This window comes from Hakea prostrata, chromosome 6 (assembly GCF_041222555.1).
Source record: "Hakea prostrata isolate BN-2017 chromosome 6, UWA_Hpros_2, whole genome shotgun sequence".
Taxonomy (NCBI): domain Eukaryota; kingdom Viridiplantae; phylum Streptophyta; class Magnoliopsida; order Proteales; family Proteaceae; genus Hakea; species Hakea prostrata.
Window position 1 is genome coordinate 30,563,502 of NC_142605.1, and position 23,405 is coordinate 30,586,906.

Consider the following 23,405-nt stretch of genomic DNA (forward strand, 5'->3'; position numbering starts at 1 on the left):
GAGTTTTTTATTTAATTAAGCCGGTCACCCGCCCCGGAGTTGAGCCTTTAACCGCTTTAATAACCCATCATTAGCTAGAATGTACCATACATGATCCTCAACTCGAAAAAGTGCTCCATTTAACCGTTAGATAGATTCGATGATTGAATTGGATAAATGTAAAATGCCAGAAAAAATCGGATGGAATTCCCCGAAACGAAAACATGATAGAAAAAATATATTTTCGTAATTTTGGTACTCGGGAGTCAGCACCTCTGATTTGAATATCACACATATAACTTGGATTTTCCTTCGACATGTAAGAGTGAATAAAGTTGCCCAAAAATGAATTTCAGTTTACAATGATCCATCCTATCTTAACCCCGTAACGTTAAATATCGCAACACAACAACTCTTATCGTTGAATTAGAATATTTACACGTGGCCAGAGGCAGAGCTAGAATTGAATATTAAAGGGAAGAGAATAAAAGAATAATGAGTCTAAATCATCTCTTTGTCGAGAATTAATGTCTTTTGACCACACATCTTGTGTGGGCTAATGCAGGACTTACTATAGGTCCCACCTCTAAATTATTTTATTATATTTGTATCAAAAATTTATAATAAATAAATATTAGTAAAATTTACAGGATGACTGAAAAATATAAATAACACAATTATAGGTAAACTATATGATAGGATTTGTTATCATTTAAAACTTTTAAAAATCATGAAATAAAGAAAATAGTGAAGAAATTGTGAGAAAATTTATAAGAGAAAATATAGGTTTTAAGTCTATTAACTAAATATGGAAAGACAATACAATTTTTATAAATTAAGTAGGAAAAAAAAATCAATGGTATGATTATATCTAATAAAATCAATATGTCAAAATCTCAATGTCCAATTAATAAAATTTAAGATTGAAATTCTTATTAATGGAATCAAAATTTTAGGAAAACTTTAGGGATTCTTGAGAAGGGAGGCCAAATACTATGTTTCACACATAGAAAGAGAAAATAAAGGGAATAGGGAAACAGTTAATGGTTTCTAATCTGAGCAGGAACCAGTGAAGAAGGGTGTATTGGGGGCAACAGTTGTTGCGGGTAAGGGAGGTTGGTTCTTTATACGTGTTATAAATAATATTTATTATGGATGTCCATTACCCCAAAGAGATTGTACTTCCAATTGAAGATCTCAATTACCTCAGGATGCAATATTGGTGAAGATCACAACCATCTCATTACACAATATTGGCAGTCAATATTTCCATTCTATGCACCTTCTATCTTGGGCGACAATCTATCTTTCCATATCAATAATATCTTATTGTGTGTAAGAATCATATATTGTATTTCCATATCAGAGTAGATGCTCATTCTACTATAAATATGTAATGCACTCAACTGAATGAATTAGTTCCGATTGAACTCATCTTGTCTTTCTTCTTTGTATCTAATATATTTTCTCTTTATTTTATAACACGTATAGCACGATTCCGCCGAAGTAATTGTGAACGATCCGCTCGAAGTATTGCGTTTGAGAAGAAAGACATCGGACTATGTATCATTATATTTTCTATTCCAAAGTGAAAAGAATGATGGACCTCCTCGCACGTTTTTGTAAACAATGGAGTTTACCTTGTCTATCTTGAAATGTAAGTGCATCATTATAAAAAGGTATGTGTTTTATTAAATCTAAGATTCAAACAAATAATAAGATATTAGATTTTCTTAACAATTGTGATTTGTCATTAACAATTGATTTTATTTATTGTATATAGTGTTTGCTAACTTTGCACCACAAATATTGTTAAATGCACGAAGTTGCAAGATTTGAAAGCGTAAATGAATACAGTCTACGAGATGCACATGAAGTTGCAAGATTTGAAACGAAATAAGTACGTTCGAGATGCACGAAGTTGCAAGATTTGAAAGCGTAAATGAATACGTTTGCAAATGCACATGAAGTTGCAAGATTTGAAAGCGTAAATAAATACGATTCGAGATGCACATGAAGTTGCAAGATTTGAAACTGCAAGATTTGAAACTGTAAATAAATACAGCTCTATAGTTTTTGAAATTAATTCTCTTTTGAAATTATAAAGAGAAAATATTATTCATGAAAATATCCCAACAAATTTTCAAGTTTAAGATTTGTTGTTACAATAGTAATATTGTAAAAGGAGTTTTAAGAAATACTCGAATGATATCATGCCTATTTGTGGCTGAGTAAAATAATGGACTATTAATGAAAAGTCATGAAGCTCATCTTATTAGTTTTGCTCAATTCCCTGAAGTGAATGCAGCAATTCATAATATGCCTGAAAGAAGGCAAAATTAAAATTATGGTCATGACCGTGGAAGAGGATGAGACAAATGACGGAATAATTACCGTCATTATTATGGAAATAAATAAGAGAATAATAAGGATTCTCAATATAACAATTCAAGGAGTGAAGATAATATCTGTTACCAATGTGGTATGAAAGCCATTAAACATGTATCTGTCATACTCCACAATATTTAATTAAGGCTTGACAAGCCTTAATTAAATAAATAAAAATAATATGGAAATAAATTAGATTTTCCAAAATCATGATACTTGAGCAATTTTTTGCCTATAAAAAGAATGATTTTGATGGCCTCACAGATACTACATATCTAGATGCTATAAACTCTTTTGAAGATAATAGTTGAAGATTTGATTATGTAATTATTTTCTCTTCAAATCTCATCTCATATGTTAGTTTATCTTAAATTTAATCTTTTTCTTCTATAATTTTTTTTTATTGACTTTTTATATATCTTTTAATATATTTTGTTTCATTTTGATGAAGAATGTGAATATTCTCTTATATGCTGTGACGCATATTATATTGAGAGAAAAATATATATATTTCTCTTATTTGATAATGTGGAAGTCAATGTTCATATAAAATCGATAGTACAACATTGATTGGAAGCTCTGGAAGAGCTAATCTATTATTATCTGGGAGATAAAATTGGCTATGAATAATTCATTATTTTGTAGTAAGTTTTAAAGCTATTTGCCAAAATGATTATCAGATTGAGACTACAAATAATGGTATAAGTAAATATCTATACAAAGGTATTAAATATTTCTCCCAATTTGTACTACGAGAATATCGCATGGTTGAAACACATGCTTGGGTAAATCAAATGAACATTGATTCCAATAATTTTATTATTTGGCATGACCGGTTGGACCATCCCGGATCAAGTATGATGCGAAAAATTATTGAAAATTCAATTGTCATCCATTGAAGAACCGAAGATTCTTCAATTAAGTGAATTTTCTTGTATTGCTTGTTCTCAAGAAAAATTATTATTAAATATTCACCAGCTAAAGTTGAGATTGAACATTCTACGTTTTTAAACGTATAGAGGGTGAAATATATGGGCCCATTCACCTATCATGTGGACCATTCGGATAATATATGATTTTAATAGATGCATCTATAAAGTGGTCACATGTATGTTCATTATGAACTCGCAATTTGATGTTTGCGAGATTGTTTGCTCAAATAATGAGATTAAGAGCATAATTTATGAATTATAAGATAAAGACAGTTTATCTTGATAATCTGGTGAATTTACATCTCGGGCTTTATGATTATTATATAACAACCGAGATCACGGTTGAATAGCCCGTTGTTTATGTTTATATCCAAAATGGTTTAGCAAAATCATTTATTAAATGTCTCCAATTAATAGCTAAACCATTGGTTATGAGAACAAAGCATCATTTGTACGCATCGGGCCAAAAGGTTGTCATAAATTCTCCCTATTACAATTGGCTTATGGTCAGAAGCCAAATATTTCTCATCTTAAAATTTTTGGATGTATGGCTTACGTTCCAATTGCTCCACCACAAACAAAGATGAGTCCCAAAATAAAGTTGGGAATATATGTTGGATATAAATCTCCTTATATAATTCAATATATTGCTAAGGATAGGAGATTTATTTAATGCAATACTTCTTGAGTATTATTTTGATGAATTAGTTTTTCCAACATGAGGGGAGAGAATAAACAGTTGGAAAAAGAGATTGATTGTATGCATTATCATTATCTCATTAGATCCTCAGTGAGCACCGTGAACTTGAAGTTCAAAGGATAATGCAATAAATATTATAAATCAAGCGCCGAGTTGTTGACTGCTAAGAGTTACTAAATCTCATATTCCAGCTGTAAATGCTCCAATTAGAATTGATGTCCCAGCAGGACAATCTATCAGTGCAAATGAAATTAAACCACGTTTAAAACGTGGAAGATCAATCGGTTCCAAGGATAAAATCCTAGAAAAGAAAAGGAGCAAATGATCAAGATGATCATAATATGGAGACAATTGATTATGAAGATCCTGAAGACATAACTTTCTATAAAAACCCCAGAAGAGGTTCAGGTACCTGAAAATAATGAAGAGATCTCGATTAGTTATGTCATTGCAGGAAAAAGATGGAACCGAAAAGATAAAGTTGTCGACAACATTTTTTATTGTTGAAATAATATATAAAGACGAGGATCTTGAACATAAATTTGTTGATGAATATAAATCAAGAAATGATTGGCCAAAATGTAAAGACGCAATTCAAGTAGAATTGAATTTGTTTGCAAAATAAAGTTTTTGGACATGTAGTCCAACATCTGAAGGTATAAAGCCAGTGGGGTACAATTGAGTTTTCTGCGAAAAAATGAAATGAGAAAAAGAATGAAATCGTGATATATAAATCATGAATTATGGCTCAAGAATTTTCGCAGATGCCTGGCATTGATTACATGGAAACATGTTCTCTTGTGGTGGATGCAATCACCTTCAGATATCTTATTAATGCGCAAGTATATGAAAATTTTGACATGCGCTAATGGATATTATTAAAGCCTATTTATATGGCTCACTCGAGTGTAAAATATATATATGAAAATCCTTGAAGGATTCAAAATGACTGAAGCATATAAAAATTCCTAGGAAGGTTGCTCAATAAGGCTTCAAAGATTATCAAGGCATATATGGTAATCTCCTTAGTGGATATTTACTAAATGAAAAGCATAAAATGATCCAATTTATTACTGTGCCTTTATTAAAGGATATGGATCTAATTTTAGTAAGTATATATGATGATGATTTAAATATCACCGAAACTCCTGAAGAGTTTCCAAAATCGAGAGATTATTTTAAGAAAGTTGAAATGAAAATCTTGAAAAGACAATGTTTTGTCTTGATTTGTAAATTGAGCATTTGACGAATGAAATATTCGTTCATCAATCAACTTATATAGAGAATATTTTGAAGAGATTTTATTCTTGATAAAATACATCCATTGAGTACCCCAATGGTTGTGAGATCGCTCAATATAAAGAAAGATTCATTTCAACATCAAGAAAACAGTGGAGAATTTCTTGGTCCTAAAGTACCATATCTTAGTGCAATTGGGGCATTAATGTATCTTGCTGATAATACACAATCGGATGTAGCATTTTCTATAAGTGTATTAACAAGATTTATTTATTTTCCAATACGAAGACACTGAAATGTTATAAAACATATATTTCAGTATATTTGAGAAATTATTGACATGATATTATTTTATGAATGTGGATATCAACTTACTAGTTTTGCGGATGCGGGATATTTATCTGATCTACATAAAACTAGATCTCAAACATGCTATTTATTTTCAAGTGAATGTTAACTATTTTATATTTGGTTAAGATCAATAATACAACACACATGAAGCATGCAGTCTCTACTAGAAGAAGGAATTTCGACAATATTATATGAAGATTATGCGCATGCAAAGCTCAATTGAAGGGATGATACATCAAAGAAGATAGAACGAAGCATATTCACCGAAATTCTTCTTACTCTTGATTTTCAATGAAATGATGAAATATATGTTTATTGAATCGCTCAAGTGATAACTGACGAGTTTATTTATGAGGCGGCTACTTCAAATGTTGAGAAGTTGGTATATGATAATGGAATGTACGTATTCAAAGATACTCAATGATGTTATCATCGGGGGAGTAAAATACGCGCACTCTTTCCCTAACCAAGGTTTTGTCCCGGGTTTCGGAAGGTTTTTAATGAGGCGACTACCAATACGATTATTTAGATATGTATACTCTCCCACTAAGATTCCCAAGGGTTTTCTAGTAAGGTTTTAACAGGTACATTATCTATTGATGGACATCCAAGGGGAGTGTTATAAATAATATTTATTATGGATGCCATTACCCCAAAGAGATTGTACTTCCAATTGAAGATCTCAATACCTCGGGATGCAATATTGGTGAAGATCACAACCATCTCATTACACAATATGGAGCAATATTTCCATCATCACCCTATCTTGGGCGACAATCTATCTTCCAATCAATAATATCTTATGTGTGTAAGAATCATATATGTATTTCCATATCGAGTAGATGCTCATTCTACTATAAATATGTAATGCACTCAACTGAATGAATTAGTTCTGATTGAACTCATCTTGTCTTTCTTCTTTGTATCTAATATATTTTCTCTTTATTTTATAACAATACGGTATTAATTGATGTATTTTTAATATTTCTTCTTCGCTTAATATAATGATCCTTTTAGCAAAAAAAAGGGAATAGGGAAACTTTTAAAAAATCATGGCCCCCTAAGCCCCTTAGTAGCTATGCCTCTACATATGGTAATCTTTCATCACTCATTGGGTATTCAATAGGAGATATCCTCTAAGGAGAGGATCTAAATCTCATATTAGATACAAGGCCTACCTAAGCTATGATGATGTTATTTTTACAACTTCTTTTAAGGTTATATTAGGTCTGTCTTTAACTCTTCTAATTCTTTCGATTTTTTTAGTAGAATTTATTTAGCAAGATTATATCATTTTTTCATACATGAGTGTTTATGAACGAAATGTGATTGTGTTATCTCAAATGACTTTCTTGTAGTCCTACCGTTAAATACAAATCTTTACCCAAAAAATTTGTCTATTTTAACATTTGATCAACAATATAAATATCCAAATAAATTACAATGGTATGATTGTACATGTCACATCAAAATTAACATATTTGAATATATAAGAAAAGATATTTATGACCAAAGGAGAAAATATTTCCAAGCCTCTTCATAGAGGTAATTTATATCATCCTATATATCCTATCATATTCTATTTTACTATTATAAAAATATAAATTCAAGGGACATTGCTACGTTTCGTTTCCTTCCAATACCCGTATGTATTCAATCAATTAAACCTTGTAATTTCCTATCATATCTTATCCTATTCTATCCTTCGGTCCTTCCTACTATTATTAAAGTATGAATTCAAGGGACATCACTACGTTTTATTTCCCTCCAATAATCTTTTGTATTCAGTCAATTAGACATTTGTATTAGTAATAAATGAAGTTTATAATGATCAATTAAAATTCTTAAATTATGTAAATCAATTTAATTTTCAATTTCTCTCCTTTTCATTTTTCAAAGAAGTCATTAACCGCTAAAGGAATATGAATATCTTATCGATTAAGGAAGCAGAAACTGCATAAAAAACGTTAGCTGTTGTTGACAAGTTACTTATGCATATGTCATTCAACTTTCATTGCCATGGTGGATAATAAACACCTCGCATTTGCACGTGGCATTTGTAGCAGTCTATTTAAATATATATTGTAGGTTTTTTTTTTGGTTTTGTTTTCCGGTAATCAATATATTGTAGCTTTGCTCTGACCAATATTCAACTCGTGATTTCAGACCACTTTTGTGTTTACCGAGTCAACTCCTTCAGATAATGAAAATCACGACTTTCAACTCTTACCAGTAAGACACGATTTCCAAAACTAACCTTTCCAACAATCCACGTTTCTGTTATCTTAATAATTTTCCTACCTCTCTCGAACCTGTAAAACCAACAAGAAACCTCAAAAGCATTAGATATTCCCTTTCTTTTATTACTTCTGGTAAATAATTTATTTTATTATTAATTGATATCTACTTTAATAAAATATATTTTGCTCCATATTATCTGAATCCCCTAAACAAACTTGGATTTACCCACATATAACTGAATGAATACTGCAAATCAATTAGGTTTTCTGGACAATCCATTTGCATCCATGTTCAAACTCAAAACATTTAAAATCCAAGAACCAATTTGGGCGAAGCCCAACCCAGAAGCTCGCTGAATATGGCTTGGTTTTGTGCCTCTGGCAGTACAGGTCACAGTCACACTGGTTTTGTTAGCTGTGGAATGCTTCCCTTGTTGATCTATCTGGAAAGCAGAAAAGCACTCTGAGTGGACAAATATAAAATAATCTCACCAGAGAATCTTTGTTAATTCATGAAATTGTTTTCACAATCCAATACAGTATGAAAAAAGTGTCCCCTGTATATAATAAAACCATTTGTCTGTAGCTTGGCTTTAAAACTAAGGTAAAGATGGTAAGCCATCAATTGCAAAGTAGGAGACAGAATAGTTAAGAGCACTTTTTCCTCTTCTCTTCTTCTGGAATTTAGTCTGGATTTTTACCCCAAAAAAGAAAACGAAAATTGAGTCAGGATTTCAAGTATAAGAAGTAGAACAAGAATGCATAAGATATACCCAACGAACAAAGCATGAAATTCCTACTTGCATGACATTTTGCATTTGGCAGAGTTCATCTGAAGAAAATGAATAAATTCGTGACACAACAGATTCAGATCAGGAAATGCTTATGAAGAAAGGCACGTATAGAGCCCCCTTCTAATCGAAGACCTTTGGATGGCCTTCTGCCCTATTACGCAAAGGGGGGACTGAGTGCCTATTATTAGGCTGGCCAATGTGATATAATTTTCTTGTCATTATTGGCATATCCAAAATCAGAAAACAATAGCCATCTGTGGTGACCAATCCTATTAACATAATTCAAAGATGAGCTGTTGAAATAGAACTAGAAACCCAGTTGGAGAGTGCCAGTAGATGCAGAACTTCGGAGAGTACAATGGAGAACTTGTGGAGAACTTGTGGACAGATACTGGTGACAAAATTGGGAGATGTGATTCACTTGGAAGCCATTAAAGCAACTAGTCTGGATATTCTCATCTCTCTCCCTTGTGATTCTGTGATGTTGAGTGAAGCAATAAAACCATAAACAATGCCTTCTCTTCTCATCAGGCATCAACATCTACAGCTCGAAGCAGGACAGATTGTCTGGGGAAGGAACAGGAGCTTGATGCAGTGCTGCTTCTCTGTCTTCCTTTCCTACCCAAGAGTGACTTGATTATCACAGCTAACCCCCATAAAGTGTCCATTGGTTGCACCATCTCCCCAAAGTAAAGATGTTGATGTTGGGGCTAGAGCAGAATGTCATGAGCTGGAAAATTTGAACACAGACGAGAGAAAAACAGAATTCCATAATGGGCTGCATTCTTGTCAAATTGCAGGACTGGAAAATGGAATGCATGCCAAATAGCATTTATTTACAATCTAGGATGCATTCTTGATACAGTTTGCACTCTTGTATCCATTAATGAGAAGGCATTACCCGCAAGGAATTATAACAAAAAAAAAAAACTGAGAAGGTGTCCTTGACCTGAATTGTAGTCCCAGAAGATATATCAAACATAACTTAAGACTTATCATTAACATTCCATGATACACCCACTACCTAACGAGACAATTTAACTATACTATGCATCAGAGCCACCTACGGGGTCACTCGCAGGGACAACTCTGTTGTTTATTCTTTAAGAGATAACTTGAATAAGAACAGGGTCAGCTTAAGTTGCAAGTTACTTGTATAAGCACAGGATACTATATCAATGGGTTTAGAGTCAAATTTAAGTAGTTCAAAGAAAAACTCAACCTACCAAGTTTTGAAGGAGCCCTAGAAAAATTCCATCTCTTTTCTAAGGAGTGATCTCATTAGAGCTGTGTTGGGGTCCTTCCAGTAAATGATAAGCTCTATGAAGGGCGTTCAGTTGGGTCATGGCCAACTTGAGGCTCCCGGATGCCTCAATTCGTAAGAGTCAACAAATCCTAATTGAGTAAATCAGACGAACCAAAGGAAGGCGTAAGCTAACATAGACGGGCGGATGAAGAACGACTTACTTTGCTTAGGCCTTGTTCCTAGTACCCGTAATAAAGCTGGTTCGAGTTCAAAGATATACACAGTTGAACCCCCTTAACTGGACTTTGATGTTGCACTGCTGCCCTCTGTTTTCATACTCCTAGTTTGAGAACTAAAGCAGAATGCTATGATGTTATAAGTGCTACTTATTTATGGTTGATGCGCCAGTGTTTTGGGTTCTGTGTTGATATTTTATGCCCCGTTCCGGATATTTCTCTAATACCTAGCTTCTCTCTCTTCTAGTCCATGTATCAACCCCATTGATTTAGGATAAGGCTATGATTGTTGCTGTTGATGATGTTTATATTTGCTGTACCCATAACTAGCATGACTTCCTGAATACTATGCATGGGCCATAAAGATGGTGTTTCTGTAAGCTCAACTTTCATCAGATATTTTCTTCAGTTAATGAAAGTTATTTATATCACCTGCAAATGTAGATACATTTCAGAATAGAGCAGCGTAGGTTTGATAGCAAAGAGAGCAGCAACTACCAAGCTTTACTCAAACATTGCTCAAAAAAAGTTCCCCCCTTATCAGATGAATGCTGTATTAAACCACCACCGACAGCCAAGATTCAATGTTAGAAAAATAACTTTCTCCATTTGGGATGGATACCAGGGTACAAGTAAAAGGATGAATAATTATTAATATTCCAAAAAAAAAAAAAAGAAGAAGAGAGATTATAGAATTACAGCCACGTGTAAAAGGATGAATAATTATTTATATTTAAAAAAAGATTATGGAATTATAAACTATAACAGCAGTGTGGTACAGCATCAATCAGGATAAACATGGACAACAAGAAGGAAAAATAAGGACTTCATCCCAAAGACTATCTACATTTTGCACATATAACTGCTCAGAAAATATTTCAAAACCGTGTCTGACCTGAAAATCCACATCCGGGAGACTACCCAGCCCTTCGGATTCTCCTTTGTTCATAGTCAGGATCATCTGTAGGTAACTCAAACCGACAGACAGGGCATGTATTCCGAATGTTGAGCCATGGAATAATACAATCCCCATGGTAGTGATGGGAGCAAGGGAGCCGTTTGGCTTTTTCCTCTATGGATATCTCATCCTTACAAACAGCACAAAGGACATTGCAGTTCTGTACATCATCTTGGGTTAAGAAGATCGACGCCAGATTCTCCACAGCTGATTTAGCAGCTGGAGGACCTCCTTTTAGTGCACTTTCAGTTTCTGTGAATTGCCCAAAAAGCATCTCATACTCTGCTGGGTAAATGTATTCATCGGCAAGAAAGGAGTCTATATCATGATAAGATTCAATCTCATGCTCCAATGAAAAGTTCCTTTCAAGTTGGTTCATGGCCAAAAGAACTTCCCATTCCAGATTTCTAATGCTTTCTTCCGCACCTTCACCTAATTCTTCTTCTTCAGATCGGATATCCGTGGAAATCGATCTGTCCTCATCAGCATCATCGATGAGAATGCTTAGAACCTCCCTCTCATCCGCTCTATCGTTGACTTCCTCCCATTCAAGATCTTCGTTGGTATCCCTCTGATCCTCCAAACGGAGACAATCCCAACAAAGAGGAAGACCCAGATCATCTCGTGCCCGATCTAGCTCGTCTTCATATCCAGAACGGACATCAGTGTCTAATCCTCCTTCCTCCTCCTCGTCAGAATCCGATCCAAATCCAACAACTCGGAGACCTTCAATGAGCGGTTCCGCAGCATGTACCGAGGAAGACTCCCCAGATTCAGAGACAGAACCCCGTCTTCCGGCAGAAAACTCACCCCCGCACCAAGAAATCATAAAGCCACCATTCTCATCCTCCTCACTGTGTGCAGCGAAGCCTAATCCTAACCCTAGCTCCACGTAATCAGCATTCATATCCCGATTTCCAGCCTCAAAAACCCCAAAACTGGATTCATTTGTTACAGTTTCGGAAAAAGGATTCGATGCAGAGCGATTACTGCGATCACTACCACCAGTTCGTCGTTCAAACAAATTCGTAACAAAGTTTAACTGATCTTCGTCGTCGGTCACACAATCAGAGTCGGACCCATTAGCGTCTGCAATTTGAAAGCAGGATTGGTGATCATGAATGTCGTCGTCTCGATCGTCGTCGAGAGTCGGAGCATGATCGGAGTCTTCCGAGTGTATGGATTCGGAAAGCTGAGGAAATAATGGATCAGAATCGGAGACGTAGAAGTCTCCTTGATCGAATTCATTGGACAAGTAAGGTAGGGAGGAGGCGTAGAAGCTTTCAATGTCATCTACCACACCATCGTCGTCGTCTTCCTGGGAGAGGTGAAGGTCCGCCATGGAAGGCCCAACAAAATCTTTGAAATGATTATTTTTTTACGTTGGTGTCTTGGATGGTTAAATTTAACTGGATAAAATTACAACAATAACCTTATCTTCTGATAAGATATATCTTATAGATTCGGATAACAGTCTATTAATTTATTAATAGACTTTTCAACCGAATTCTTACCCCAAAAAAAAAAACTTTTCAACCGAAAAAAAAAAATCAAAAAAATCTATTAACAAAATTAAAGGAATTAATTTTTCTTATGATATAAATGTTATTAACCCGACTTCGTTCAAAATAATTGTGTTTTGAGAAGTTATATTTTCAGGATTTTCATGATCAATTAATTGTTTTCATTTTATGATCATCTTAATTATTTATTATTTTTTTTAATAATTTTATCAATGGAACCAATTAACATTCTACGTTTTAAACGTGGTTTAATTTTATTTGTACTGATAGATTGTCTACAGGACATTAACTGATTCATAATACTTTATAAATGCATTATCTTTTAAATTTCATGTTTTCATTGATGAGTACGAGGATCTAAATAAATAAAAGAAATAGTCAAATTATTTATTCTCTCCCATCATGTTGAAAAACTAATTCATTAAAATGATAATCAACAAATATTACTTTAAGTAAATCTCCAATCATTGCCAATATATTGAATTGTATAAAGAGATTCATATTCAACATATATTTATAACTTTATTTTGTGACTCATCTTTGTGCGTTGTGGTGGAACAATTAGAACATAAGCTACACATCCAAAAATTATAAGTTGATAAATATTTGGCTTTTGACCATAAGCCAATTGTAATGAAAAGAATTTATAATACTTGCAAATGATGCTACATATAAGATATCATATCCCATGTCGACACATGAGATTTTATTCTCATAAGCAATGATATAGCTATTAATTAAAAAAATTTAATAAATAATTCTATCAAACCATTTTGAGTATAAGCATGAGCAACATGCTATGCAATTGTGATTTCAATTGTTATATATGAATCATAAAGCTTGACATGTAAACTCACCAGCATTATCAAGACAAATTGTATTTATATTATAATCTATAAATTGTGTTCTTAATCTAACTATTTGAGTAAGCAATCTCGCAAATATCAAATTGTGAGTTCATAATTAGTATACATATGACCATTTTATAGATACATCTACTAAAATCATATATTATTTGAATAATCCACATAATGTGTAAATGGACTTATATATTTCACCATATATACATTCAAAAGATACATGGGATTCAATCTAAGTTTCTAGTGATGATATAATAATAAATTTTTTTTTGAGAACAAGCAGCATAAAAAAATTCATTAAACTTTCTTCAATGGATAATCTTCTGGTTTTTCAATGGATAATCATATGAATTTTCGATAATTTTTTGCATCATATTTGATCCGGGATGATCCAACTGGTCATGTTAAATAATAAAGCTATCAGAATCAATATTTTTTTAATTTACCAAAGCATGTATTTCAACCATGTGAATATTCGTGTAGTACAAACTGGGAAGAAATATCTAAAATTTTTGTAGTAATGTATAAATATTCACTTTTATCATTATTTGTAGTCTCAATATAATAATCATTTTGAAAACTATCTTTGAAACTTACTATTTCAAACTTACTACAAAATAATGCATTATTGATAGTATACTTTGTCTCTCGATAATAATAAATTAACTCTTATGGAACCCTCAATCAATGTTGTACTATCAAATTATTGTATGAACATTGGTTTTCGTATCATTAAATAAAATAAATATTTTTTTCTCTCTCAATATAATATACATCGTAGAGACTTGCATAGTTAGATCTAAACAACATTATACTTTTACATATTATTCAATTCATATATGTTTATCTGGTTATGTTATTATAAGTATGAGAAATGTATTATTTTACCTGAGTTCATCATAACTCATTCATTTCTTTGTATCTTATGTTATGTTATATTATATAGATTGTAGTGTGACTGAATCAGGAGAGGTACCGCGTGAATGCAACATCATCTATGAAGAGGATGTGGTATCGTTAATGGGAGACAGAGATGTATCACACAAAGCCTCTTGTGGATGCTTGGAATGCGCTTATAGCACCCATTGATGGCCGAAGAAAGCAGATTGCCAGCCATTTTGAGAAGTCTTTGGAGAAGAATTGGAGAACCCCCTTTATTGCTGATCTAAAAAAACAGACTATAGTTTTAGAGAAAGCTATTGCAAATAAACTAATTTAGTTTATTTTATTTTGCTTCCGCTAAACTCGATAACTTTTGGAACTTGATTACTTTCATTTAATTCTTTTATTTGATTCACTATTTGGAATATTTGGACTCTTGTAATCCTTTTTTATTGATTATTTGAATTTGCTATTGATTATCTATTTCTTGCATTTGTTATTATTGATGGTAATACCATGGATCTTGTGGCGGATCACACCCATGGGTTGTCGGGCATGACCGAGACGGGTGGGTGGGGTGTGACACTTATGATTACATATTCTACGGTTCTTACGGATCCTATAGTTCTTATGTAAACCCTTCGGATTTGGTGGACAACTTAATAGGAGCAATGGGGTCCATGAGCTTCGATGAGTCTGTAGGCTCCACATCTAGTTATGGGTATAAGGGTAATCTGGTAATTGGTTCATTTCGGGTTGAGCCAGTTCCTCTTGAACTAGCTTGGTTCATATGTTGTATATATCCCAATATGCTAGTTTGGTTCTCATTATTGTAAGCAAATCAATTTGGGGGGTTTTGGGTATTGCACGAGGGTTTTTGTCTTCTCTATTCTAAAGTCATTGTGGCTTGTGATCTTGATTGGAGGAGGAGTTCTTGCCACCACAAATCGAAGCTGCTACCAGCGACTTGGTGTGCATTCGATGGTTTGAGGATAAGCCATATAGCTCTGCTTTGATTACCATTATTCTTGCTATGTTTTTCTTCTGATCTGTAAGTGTATTCAAACAATCCCATAGTAGATTGGACTCGTACTTGAGTCCCAGAGATGTAGGTCCTCGGACTAAACTCCGTAATCAAATATTTGTCTCCTATCTCGCTTGCTTTGGTAATATCTCGGTGGAATCAATCACCCCTGCGATTACAAATTGGTATTAGAGCCTCGGTGCCTTGGTGATTCGGTGATTCAATAGAACCGAAGGATTCTTGTGAGTTTTTATTTCTAATTCGGTTTGTATAATCTCATATGGCATATAGGTTTGATTATTGTTCAAATTCGTGGTTATATATGCTTCTGCTGCTTCTGTAGACTACCAATTGGTATTCGGTTCTCTAATTTTTGACCTATTTGATTCAGTAATTGTGATAACCTATGTATGGGATTAAATTATGATAGATTAATTACTTATTTAATTTGTGGGAATAATATGTGCTAGTAATCTGATTTTTGTTTGTATTATCTGTTCATTATTGTTAGCCAAGCACTTTATTTGATTTATATTGGCCGTGTGTGTTAACAACTATACATAGTTTGATGCTTGTAATTTGCACATGCTTAGCAACAATTTGTGGTTAGATTAGTTATTGTAATTAATTTTCATAATTGTTTATATCAGTATTTTTGAATTATTTCTTGTATATTATGATTTGTGAGATTTACGGGTTTAAAAGTGGAGTTTAGTAAGGGGCTGAGTCTGTCTGGGGAGGATTATCCTCCCAGTGTCGTTAACACAAGCTCTAGTAGAGCTGTAGGTCTAAGTGAAAACCCTAGGTACCTAAGTTTGGAAGCTCCAATGGGGAGTTCCAACGTAGACATAGAAAAGTTTGATGGGACTAGGGATTTTGGAATATGGAAGAGGAAGATTAGGGCTTTCATGGCACAACAAATACTCATTTGAAAGCATAGACCCTGTGTTGAGGACTGAAGTAATGGAGAATGCAATTGGTTGCATGCTCTGGAACATCATTGATGGTGTTATTATGTGCTTAGATGAAGAGGATAACACCCCTATCAAAGTGTGGGCAAAACTTGAACAAATTTACCAGAAAAATAACTTGGGTAACAAGATTTATTTAAAAGAAAGATTGTATGGTTTTAAAATGGATCCTGCTACCAGTCTAAATAAAAATCTAAATGTGTTTAAGAAATTAGTTCAAGATTTGGCCAGTACTGGGGAGAAGAGTAAATTAAATGACCAAGACCTGTTTATCATCTTGTTAAATTCCCTTTATAATGATTATCTTGTTGTTAAGAATTCTATTAAATATGCTTGTGAAAATATTACCATTGACCAATGTATTGATGCTTTAAAGAATAGGGAGTCAGAGTTGTTAGCTTCTGGTAAGGCTAAGGGAAGTGGGGGAAATTTGTTTGTTAAGGGCAATTGCTCTTACAAACAAGGGAAACCCAAGGGGAAGGATAAGATAAATGACAATCATGCCAATAGCAACAAGAATAACAATGGGAATAATAAATCTGACTTTAGCACCAAGATATGCTTTTACTGTAAGAAAGTGGGTCATTTTAAGAAAAATTATTTTGCATACAAAAGAAAATTGAAAGAAAATGAGACATCTAATTCAGATATGTCTAATTCTAGTAATGGTCAAGTTAATGTGTATGAAGATATTTGTGAAGTGTTGACTATTTCTGATAGTGATAGGCATAATGGATGGATTATTGATTCTGGATGTACTTACCATATGTGTCATCATTTGCATTGGATTACACACTTGACTGAGATAGAAAATGCCAAAGTAATGATGGGAAACAATGATGTATGTGATGTGATTGACATTGGCACAGTTAAATTGCTCACTCACAATTAATCTGTTTTCACTTTGCATGATGTTAGATATATACCTGATTTAAAGAGAAACTTAATTTTAATAAGTAGCCTTGATAGTGCTGGATTTGATACAAGTATCTCTGGTGGTATTCTTACTATTTCTAAAGATTCACATGCATGTTTGAAAGGTAATTCTCAGTATGGTTTGTATGTATTTGATGGTAGTACATACTTTGATGGTGTCTTTAGTATTTATTGTTTGTCCAGTGAGTCAACTAGTACAAGTGTGTGGCATTCTAGGTTGGGACACATTAGTAATAGAGGTCTACAAGCTTTAAAGAAACAAGGCCTATTTGGCAATGATAAAATTGAAATTTTAGAGCTTTGTGAGTCTTGCATCCTAGGTAAGCAACACAGGTTTAGCTTTGGGATTGGATCCCACTTATCCAGCTATATTGGAATATATTCATGCTGATTTGTGGGGACCAACATTTGTCTTGTTTTATGAAGGAAACTCCTATTTTCTATCTCTTGTTGATGACTACTCTAGGAGGATTTGGATTTTCTTGTTGAAGTCCAAGGATGAACATTTGTCAGGTTTAAGGAATGGGTTGCATTGGTTGAGAATATGAGTGGAAAGAAAGTCAAGACTTTAAGAACTGATAATGGGTTAGAATTTGAAAATGAAGTGTTCAATGGGTTTTATAAAGACAAATGTATTCAAAGGCATAGAACTGTTAAAGCTACCTCTCAACAAAATGGCATTGCTGAAAGAATGAGTAGGACTATCTTAAATAAAACTAGATGCATGTTTATTAGTTCTGGAGTTCCCAAGGGGTTTTGAGGTGAGGCTGTGACTACAGCTGTTCACTTGATTAATATATGTCCTTCTGTGACCTTAGGTTCTAAAACTCTTGAGGAGATGTGGTGGGGGAAGCCCCCAAGCTAGACTACCTTAGGGTGTTTGGCTGTGAGGCCTTTGCTCATCAAAGCATTGGCAAGTTGGAACCTAGGAGTAAAAAGTGTATATTTTTGTGTTATCTTGAGGGTGTTAAAGACTATAAGTTGTGGGACAAATCTATGCCTGGTGTAAAGACTTTTGTGAGTAGGGATGTTCTCTTTAGAGAGAGTGTATTCCCTTGCTTGTCTATTGACAGTACTAATCTTAATCCACTTGGTCAAAGATTGACTGACTTCACTCAATTTGACTTTGTGCAGGTTGATATTTCTTTTAATCATGTTCAAACTAGTGACTTTAATGAACCTAAAGAACCCTTGACTTCCCCCCAACCTAGCTCTAGTAATAATGAGCATGTGGTTGTGGTTCCTGACATTGATAGGACCAATGCCCTCTCTTGTGACTTCCACTGAAGAGGTGGGTGGGGCTCCTGATTTGAGTAGTTACCAGATGGCAAGAGATAGAGTGAGGAGAGAGGTTAGGCCACCTAAGAGGTATTTAGCCAAATTTTCCCTTGAGACTGATGATTCAGTTTCTAAGTTTGGGTCTGATGAACTTAGTTCCTATGAGGAAGCTTTAGATTTCAAGGATAAGGATTTGTGGATTCAAGCCATAAATGAGAAGTTGGAATCATTGAATAAAAATCAGGTTTGGGAGCTAGTTGATAAGCCCAAAGACCATAGGCTGTTACCTTGTAAGTGGATATTTAAAATTAAAGATGATGGGATGAATAACTCCAAGAGGTATAAGGCTAGATTAGTTGCAAAAAGTTTTGTCCAAAGAGAATGGGTGAATTACGATGAAAAATTTTCCCCTGTTGCCAAGTATAAGACTATAAGGTTGTTGTTGTCCCTAGTTACTCTGGCAAAAATGACAATAGAGTAAATTGACGTCCAAACAGCCTTTCTTTATGGCAACTTAGAAGAAATGATTTATATGCAACTTCTTTTAGGCATCTCGGAAACAGGAGATGAGACTCAAGCTTGCTTGTTGAAGAAATCCCTTATGGATTCAAACAAACCCCTAGGCAATGGAACAAACGGTTTGATTAATTTGTTTTGAGTGTTGGTTTTAAAAAAAGTGTTTATGACAGTTGCTTCTATTTATCATTTCAGATTATGTTATTTTGTATCTAATACTTGATGTTGATGGTATATTGATTGTTTGTGTTGATTCCAATCTTATTCAAGATGTGAAAAACAAGTTAAGTCTGAATGTGAAATGAAAGAGCTTGGGACAGCCAAGAAGGTGCTATGGATTGAAATTTATATGAGTAGGGGAGAAGATACAATGTTTGTCTGTCAAAGTTTATATTTGCCAAAGGTTATTGAGAAATTTAACATGTTGAATTGTAAACCAGTTAATGTTCCTTTAGTTGCACATTTTAAAATTTCAAATGATCATTGTCCTGTAAATAGTTTTGAAAATAATGAAATGTTTAAAGCCCCTTATTCTAGTCTTTTAGATTCTCTTATATATCTCATGATATGTACTAAACCTGATATTGCTCATGTTGTTAGTGTATTGAGTAGATTTATGTCCAATTCTGGTAAGGAGCACTGGCTTGCTCTCAAGTGGCTCTTGAGATATTTGAGAGATACTGTTCATAAAGGTCTTGTGTTCAAGTGCTCATCTGGTGACCTAATTCTTGAAGGATATCTTGACTCTGATTATGCTAGTAATAAAGATAACATGAAATCATTATCTTCTTATTTCTTCATGTTATCTGGTAATTGCATTAGTTGGAAGGTGCAACAACGCCCTGTAGTTGCTTTGTCTACTACTGAGGCTGAACTTGTTGCTGCATTTGAATGTGTGAAGGAGTTCATATGGTTAAATGTTTTGTTATGTGAATTGGGTGTTTTAAAGATAAGCCTATTGTATTTGTTGATAATCAAAGTGCTATTTTCTTGTGTAAAACCCAGTTTATCATGATAGGACCAAACACATTAATATTAAGTACTTCTTCTTTAGAGAGAAAATAATTGATGGTGTGTTTTTTATTGAAAAAGTAAGTACTGAGCATAATCCTGCAGATTGTGGTACTAAGGCATTGCCTCTTTCCAAGTTTTTACATTGTCTTGATTTATTGGGAGTTGGTGATGTTGTTTTTTAGTTGTATATATGTTATATAATCTTGAGTTGTATATTACTTGTTCTTTTAGGTTGTGGTGTATGTCTTGTGGTCTTTTATGTTTTATCAGGTTTGTATATGTTGCATTTTTAGGGGAGATGTGCCCAATTTTTTACAGCTCTTGTTCGTTTTATCTCTTTATGAGATGTATGCCTGGTTTGTGCATGTTTACTCTCTATGGTTGTTTGGTTGAGTTGTGAACCTTGTGAGTTGTTGTTTAGGGGCTTCTCTACCTATTGCATTTGTTGCATGGTGTACCTGCAAGGAGTCATTTGTTGTTGCATGATTAGTTGCACATGTTTAGGTATTTTGCATATTTGTGTTTGCTTTGTATTGTTGGTCTTCTTTTTTTTGTGTCTTGCAGGTACACTTGGAAGATGACGGTTGAAGTCCAGTCTTTTTTAGGTATTTTCATGCTTATAGATTAAGGGGGAGATTTGTAAGGGTAATCTAGTAATTGGCTCATTTCGGGTTGAGTCAGTTCCTCTTGAACCGGCTTGGTTCATATGTTGTATATATATCCCAATATGCTAGTTTGGTTCTCATTATTGTACATAAATCAATTTGGGGGGTTTTGGGTCTCGCACTAGGGTTTCTGTCTTCTCTATTCTACAGTCACTATGGCTTGCGATCTTGATCGGAGGAGGAGTTCTTGCCGCTGCAAATTGAAGTTGCTACCAGTGACTTGGTGTGCATTAAACGGCTTGAGGATGAGCCATATAGCTTCGCTTTGATTACCATTATTCTTGCTATGTTTTTATTCTGATTTGTAAGTGTATTCGAACAATCCCATAGCAGATTGTACTCGTACCTGAGTCCCGGAGATGTAGGTCTTCTGACCGAACTCCGTAATCAAATATTTGTCTCCTATCTTGCTTGCTTTGGTAATATGTCGGTCGAATTAATCACCCCTGCGATTTCAATGGGCCTACACGGTATTTATGGTGTCCCTCCTCTCATGGACAATACGGTATGGATATAAGTATCCCCTCTAGTACTTCGTATTATGGGCACTCGTAGGATGATAGTTACTATGTGTTTGGCATGAGAAACCAATGTTTATTGAGGAATCCATAACTTCACAATCATTGGCACCAACAATAGCATTATCAGGCATGCAATACTTTCCTTGGTCCTATTCTCACTTCCCTTATATGGGAGTTTTCTTAGAGGCGGAAGATGACCTCTATAAAAATGCAATTCAGGACTATCTGGAGAACTATTAGTATCAAATGAGATGTGATCAATAAGTTATTTGGCTGGGGTCCTGGGGACGAGGATGGGTTGGAGATAGCACACTCAATGGCAATTGGATCCACATAGGCACAGTATTTGGAATTGAGAGTTAGAGATTTGAGATGATTGGATGACTCTATGTACTTGTATAATAAATTGTAGACTTTAGATGATTTGGTTTATGAGTTTCCAGACTTCTAGTTTTGCGGCTTTCGTCTGCTTATAGACGAACATGTGTCGATTAGGAACAATAGTTTAGGTGATGTCCTAGGTCAAAATAATACTCTCAATGTGTTTATTGGCATCTAATTAGGTTACATGTCAAAATTCAGGCTAAAATGACCTCAAATGCCCCTCCAAATAGGGTCGAACGTTGTAAAAAAGTCGCCTGAAATATCGGTTAGTGTCGTTGCGACCATGGAACAATATATCGCTGGATTTCGGCAATATTTCGCCGAAATTTGATGATATCGGTAATCACCAAACCGAAAAGAGTCTCTGAAACGAGATTGGTGGGATATCGTCGATTTCTCGCCTTTTTCTAGCTGAATTGGCGATTTCTGGCGATAACACCACTGTCACAAGCCGATTTGCAGGTTGCAACACCACCGTCCTTGGAACATCAACGACTTTCAGGCAATGATGGAGGAGGAGATGAATAGTATATGCATTTTGAACCACGTGAACCACCCACGTGGTTCATATAAGACTACAAAATTATAAAAAAGATAAAAAGTACTGACGAGTGGGAGACATAATTTGACTATTAGGTATTACTTTTTTATAATTTTCACAATGACAATAATGTTTGCATATTTATATTTACATTATATATTAATTTAAAACTTTAAAACGCAACTTGCGAGTTGCGACACCAACCGATATTTTGAAAATTGCCCATAACTTCGGGATGCGTGCTATTCAACATTTTGCTAGTTTTACAACTTTTACTCCAGTCACTCGCAGAACTGCTTCTCACTGGTGGCTTCTACTCCAAATCACTTGCAGAACTGCTTCTCATTGCTGACTTCGTCGCAACAAGATGTTAGTTAGAGATGGCGTTCTTCAGCGCCAGGCGTTTCTCCCGGGCAACTTTCGTTCTTCTCGTTTTCTTCCAACTCAAAGCATTTCTCCGAAACTCAATTTTCTCAGCAATCAATTGTTCCGAAGTTTCCACAGTTCCGGTTTCCTGCATTTCCACGAGAAACTTAAATTAAAGGTTTTTAAATGCTTCGTTTGTTTCTTGCTTAACTCCTATCGTTTTTGAGTTGAGAATCTTACCTCTATTTACCACCGAACTTGCACAGTCCATGGCAAAGAATGATTCCGAAGCGTCGGAATTGGTTTCTGGTGGGTTTTCAGGTGTCGAAGATACAGACTTGCCATTGGAGTTTTGTCAGACGCGCACTCTCTCTCCTTCTCTGACACTTGAGCATGGGTTCCTTGAGATTAAACAAGTTGTCCAGAAGTTGAAATCGAACCCACTTTGCTCTTCAAGCGGCATACTGAGATTACAAGTATGTGAAATTGGCATTGTTTTAAATTTCATGTTAGTAACTAACATTGATCCGGGGAACTGAACTTGTTGTGCTTCAGTGCTGTGAAGCCAATGGTCGAGATCGACCGTCCGTCTCGGTGTAAAAACACCTTGAGACGGACGGTCGAGATTCGAAATTTAGATTCGCTGCATATGCTGCGCATTAAACGGCTCGCCGTTAGTTGCAGCATTTTCGAAAGCTCATTTTAAGTGGCGTTGAAAGCTTGGACATCAACCCAATTAATAACCATAAACAATGGACAGTATCTTGTCAGAATATCGCAATCCGATATTGCCTCCTTTCTAGTACTGAAATTGCTTGCTGCTCAATGTAACCTCGAGAGTACACTTGTCAGTTACCTTAT

General features: G+C 34.5%; 2 protein-coding genes across 5 annotated transcripts in view; one reads left to right on the plus strand and one right to left on the minus strand.

Annotated features, from left to right (window-relative positions):
* Positions 1 to 7,680: 7,680 nt before the first annotated feature.
* LOC149013296 (uncharacterized) lies at positions 7,681 to 12,510 on the minus strand. 3 transcript variants are annotated; one of them, XM_089159835.1, is made up of 2 exons: positions 11,001 to 12,509; positions 7,681 to 8,272 (listed from the first exon to the last, which is right to left on the minus strand). In XM_089159835.1, exon 1 carries the CDS (start codon positions 12,403 to 12,405, stop codon positions 11,023 to 11,025), a length of 1,383 nt encoding a protein of 460 aa, XP_089015961.1. In that variant the 5' UTR covers positions 12,406 to 12,509; the 3' UTR covers positions 7,681 to 8,272; positions 11,001 to 11,022. The 3 variants fall into 3 exon arrangements, with proteins under 3 accessions (XP_089015961.1, XP_089015960.1, XP_089015963.1); XM_089159834.1 differs by lacking the exon at positions 7,681 to 8,272 and adding an exon at positions 8,286 to 8,518; XM_089159837.1 differs by lacking the exon at positions 7,681 to 8,272 and adding an exon at positions 8,542 to 9,353 and having other exon boundaries at positions 11,001 to 12,510.
* A 9,896-nt stretch (positions 12,511 to 22,406) lies between these two features.
* Positions 22,407 to 23,405, plus strand: part of PHYLLO (2-oxoglutarate decarboxylase/hydro-lyase/magnesium ion-binding protein) — a 107,912-nt gene continuing 106,913 nt past the window's right edge. For both annotated transcript variants that reach the window (XM_089158958.1, XM_089158959.1), the window contains exons 1-2: positions 22,407 to 22,722; positions 22,811 to 23,020. In XM_089158958.1, coding sequence (XP_089015084.1) covers positions 22,546 to 22,722; positions 22,811 to 23,020 — 387 coding nt within the window. In that variant the 5' untranslated portion in view covers positions 22,407 to 22,545. The remainder of the gene's footprint in view (positions 22,723 to 22,810; positions 23,021 to 23,405) is intronic.

Bases quoted from the DNA above. Each gene is read 5' to 3' on its own strand.
- LOC149013296 (XM_089159835.1), bottom strand. From the start codon at position 12,405: ATGGCGGACCTTCACCTCTCCCAGGAAGACGACGACGATGGTGTGGTA.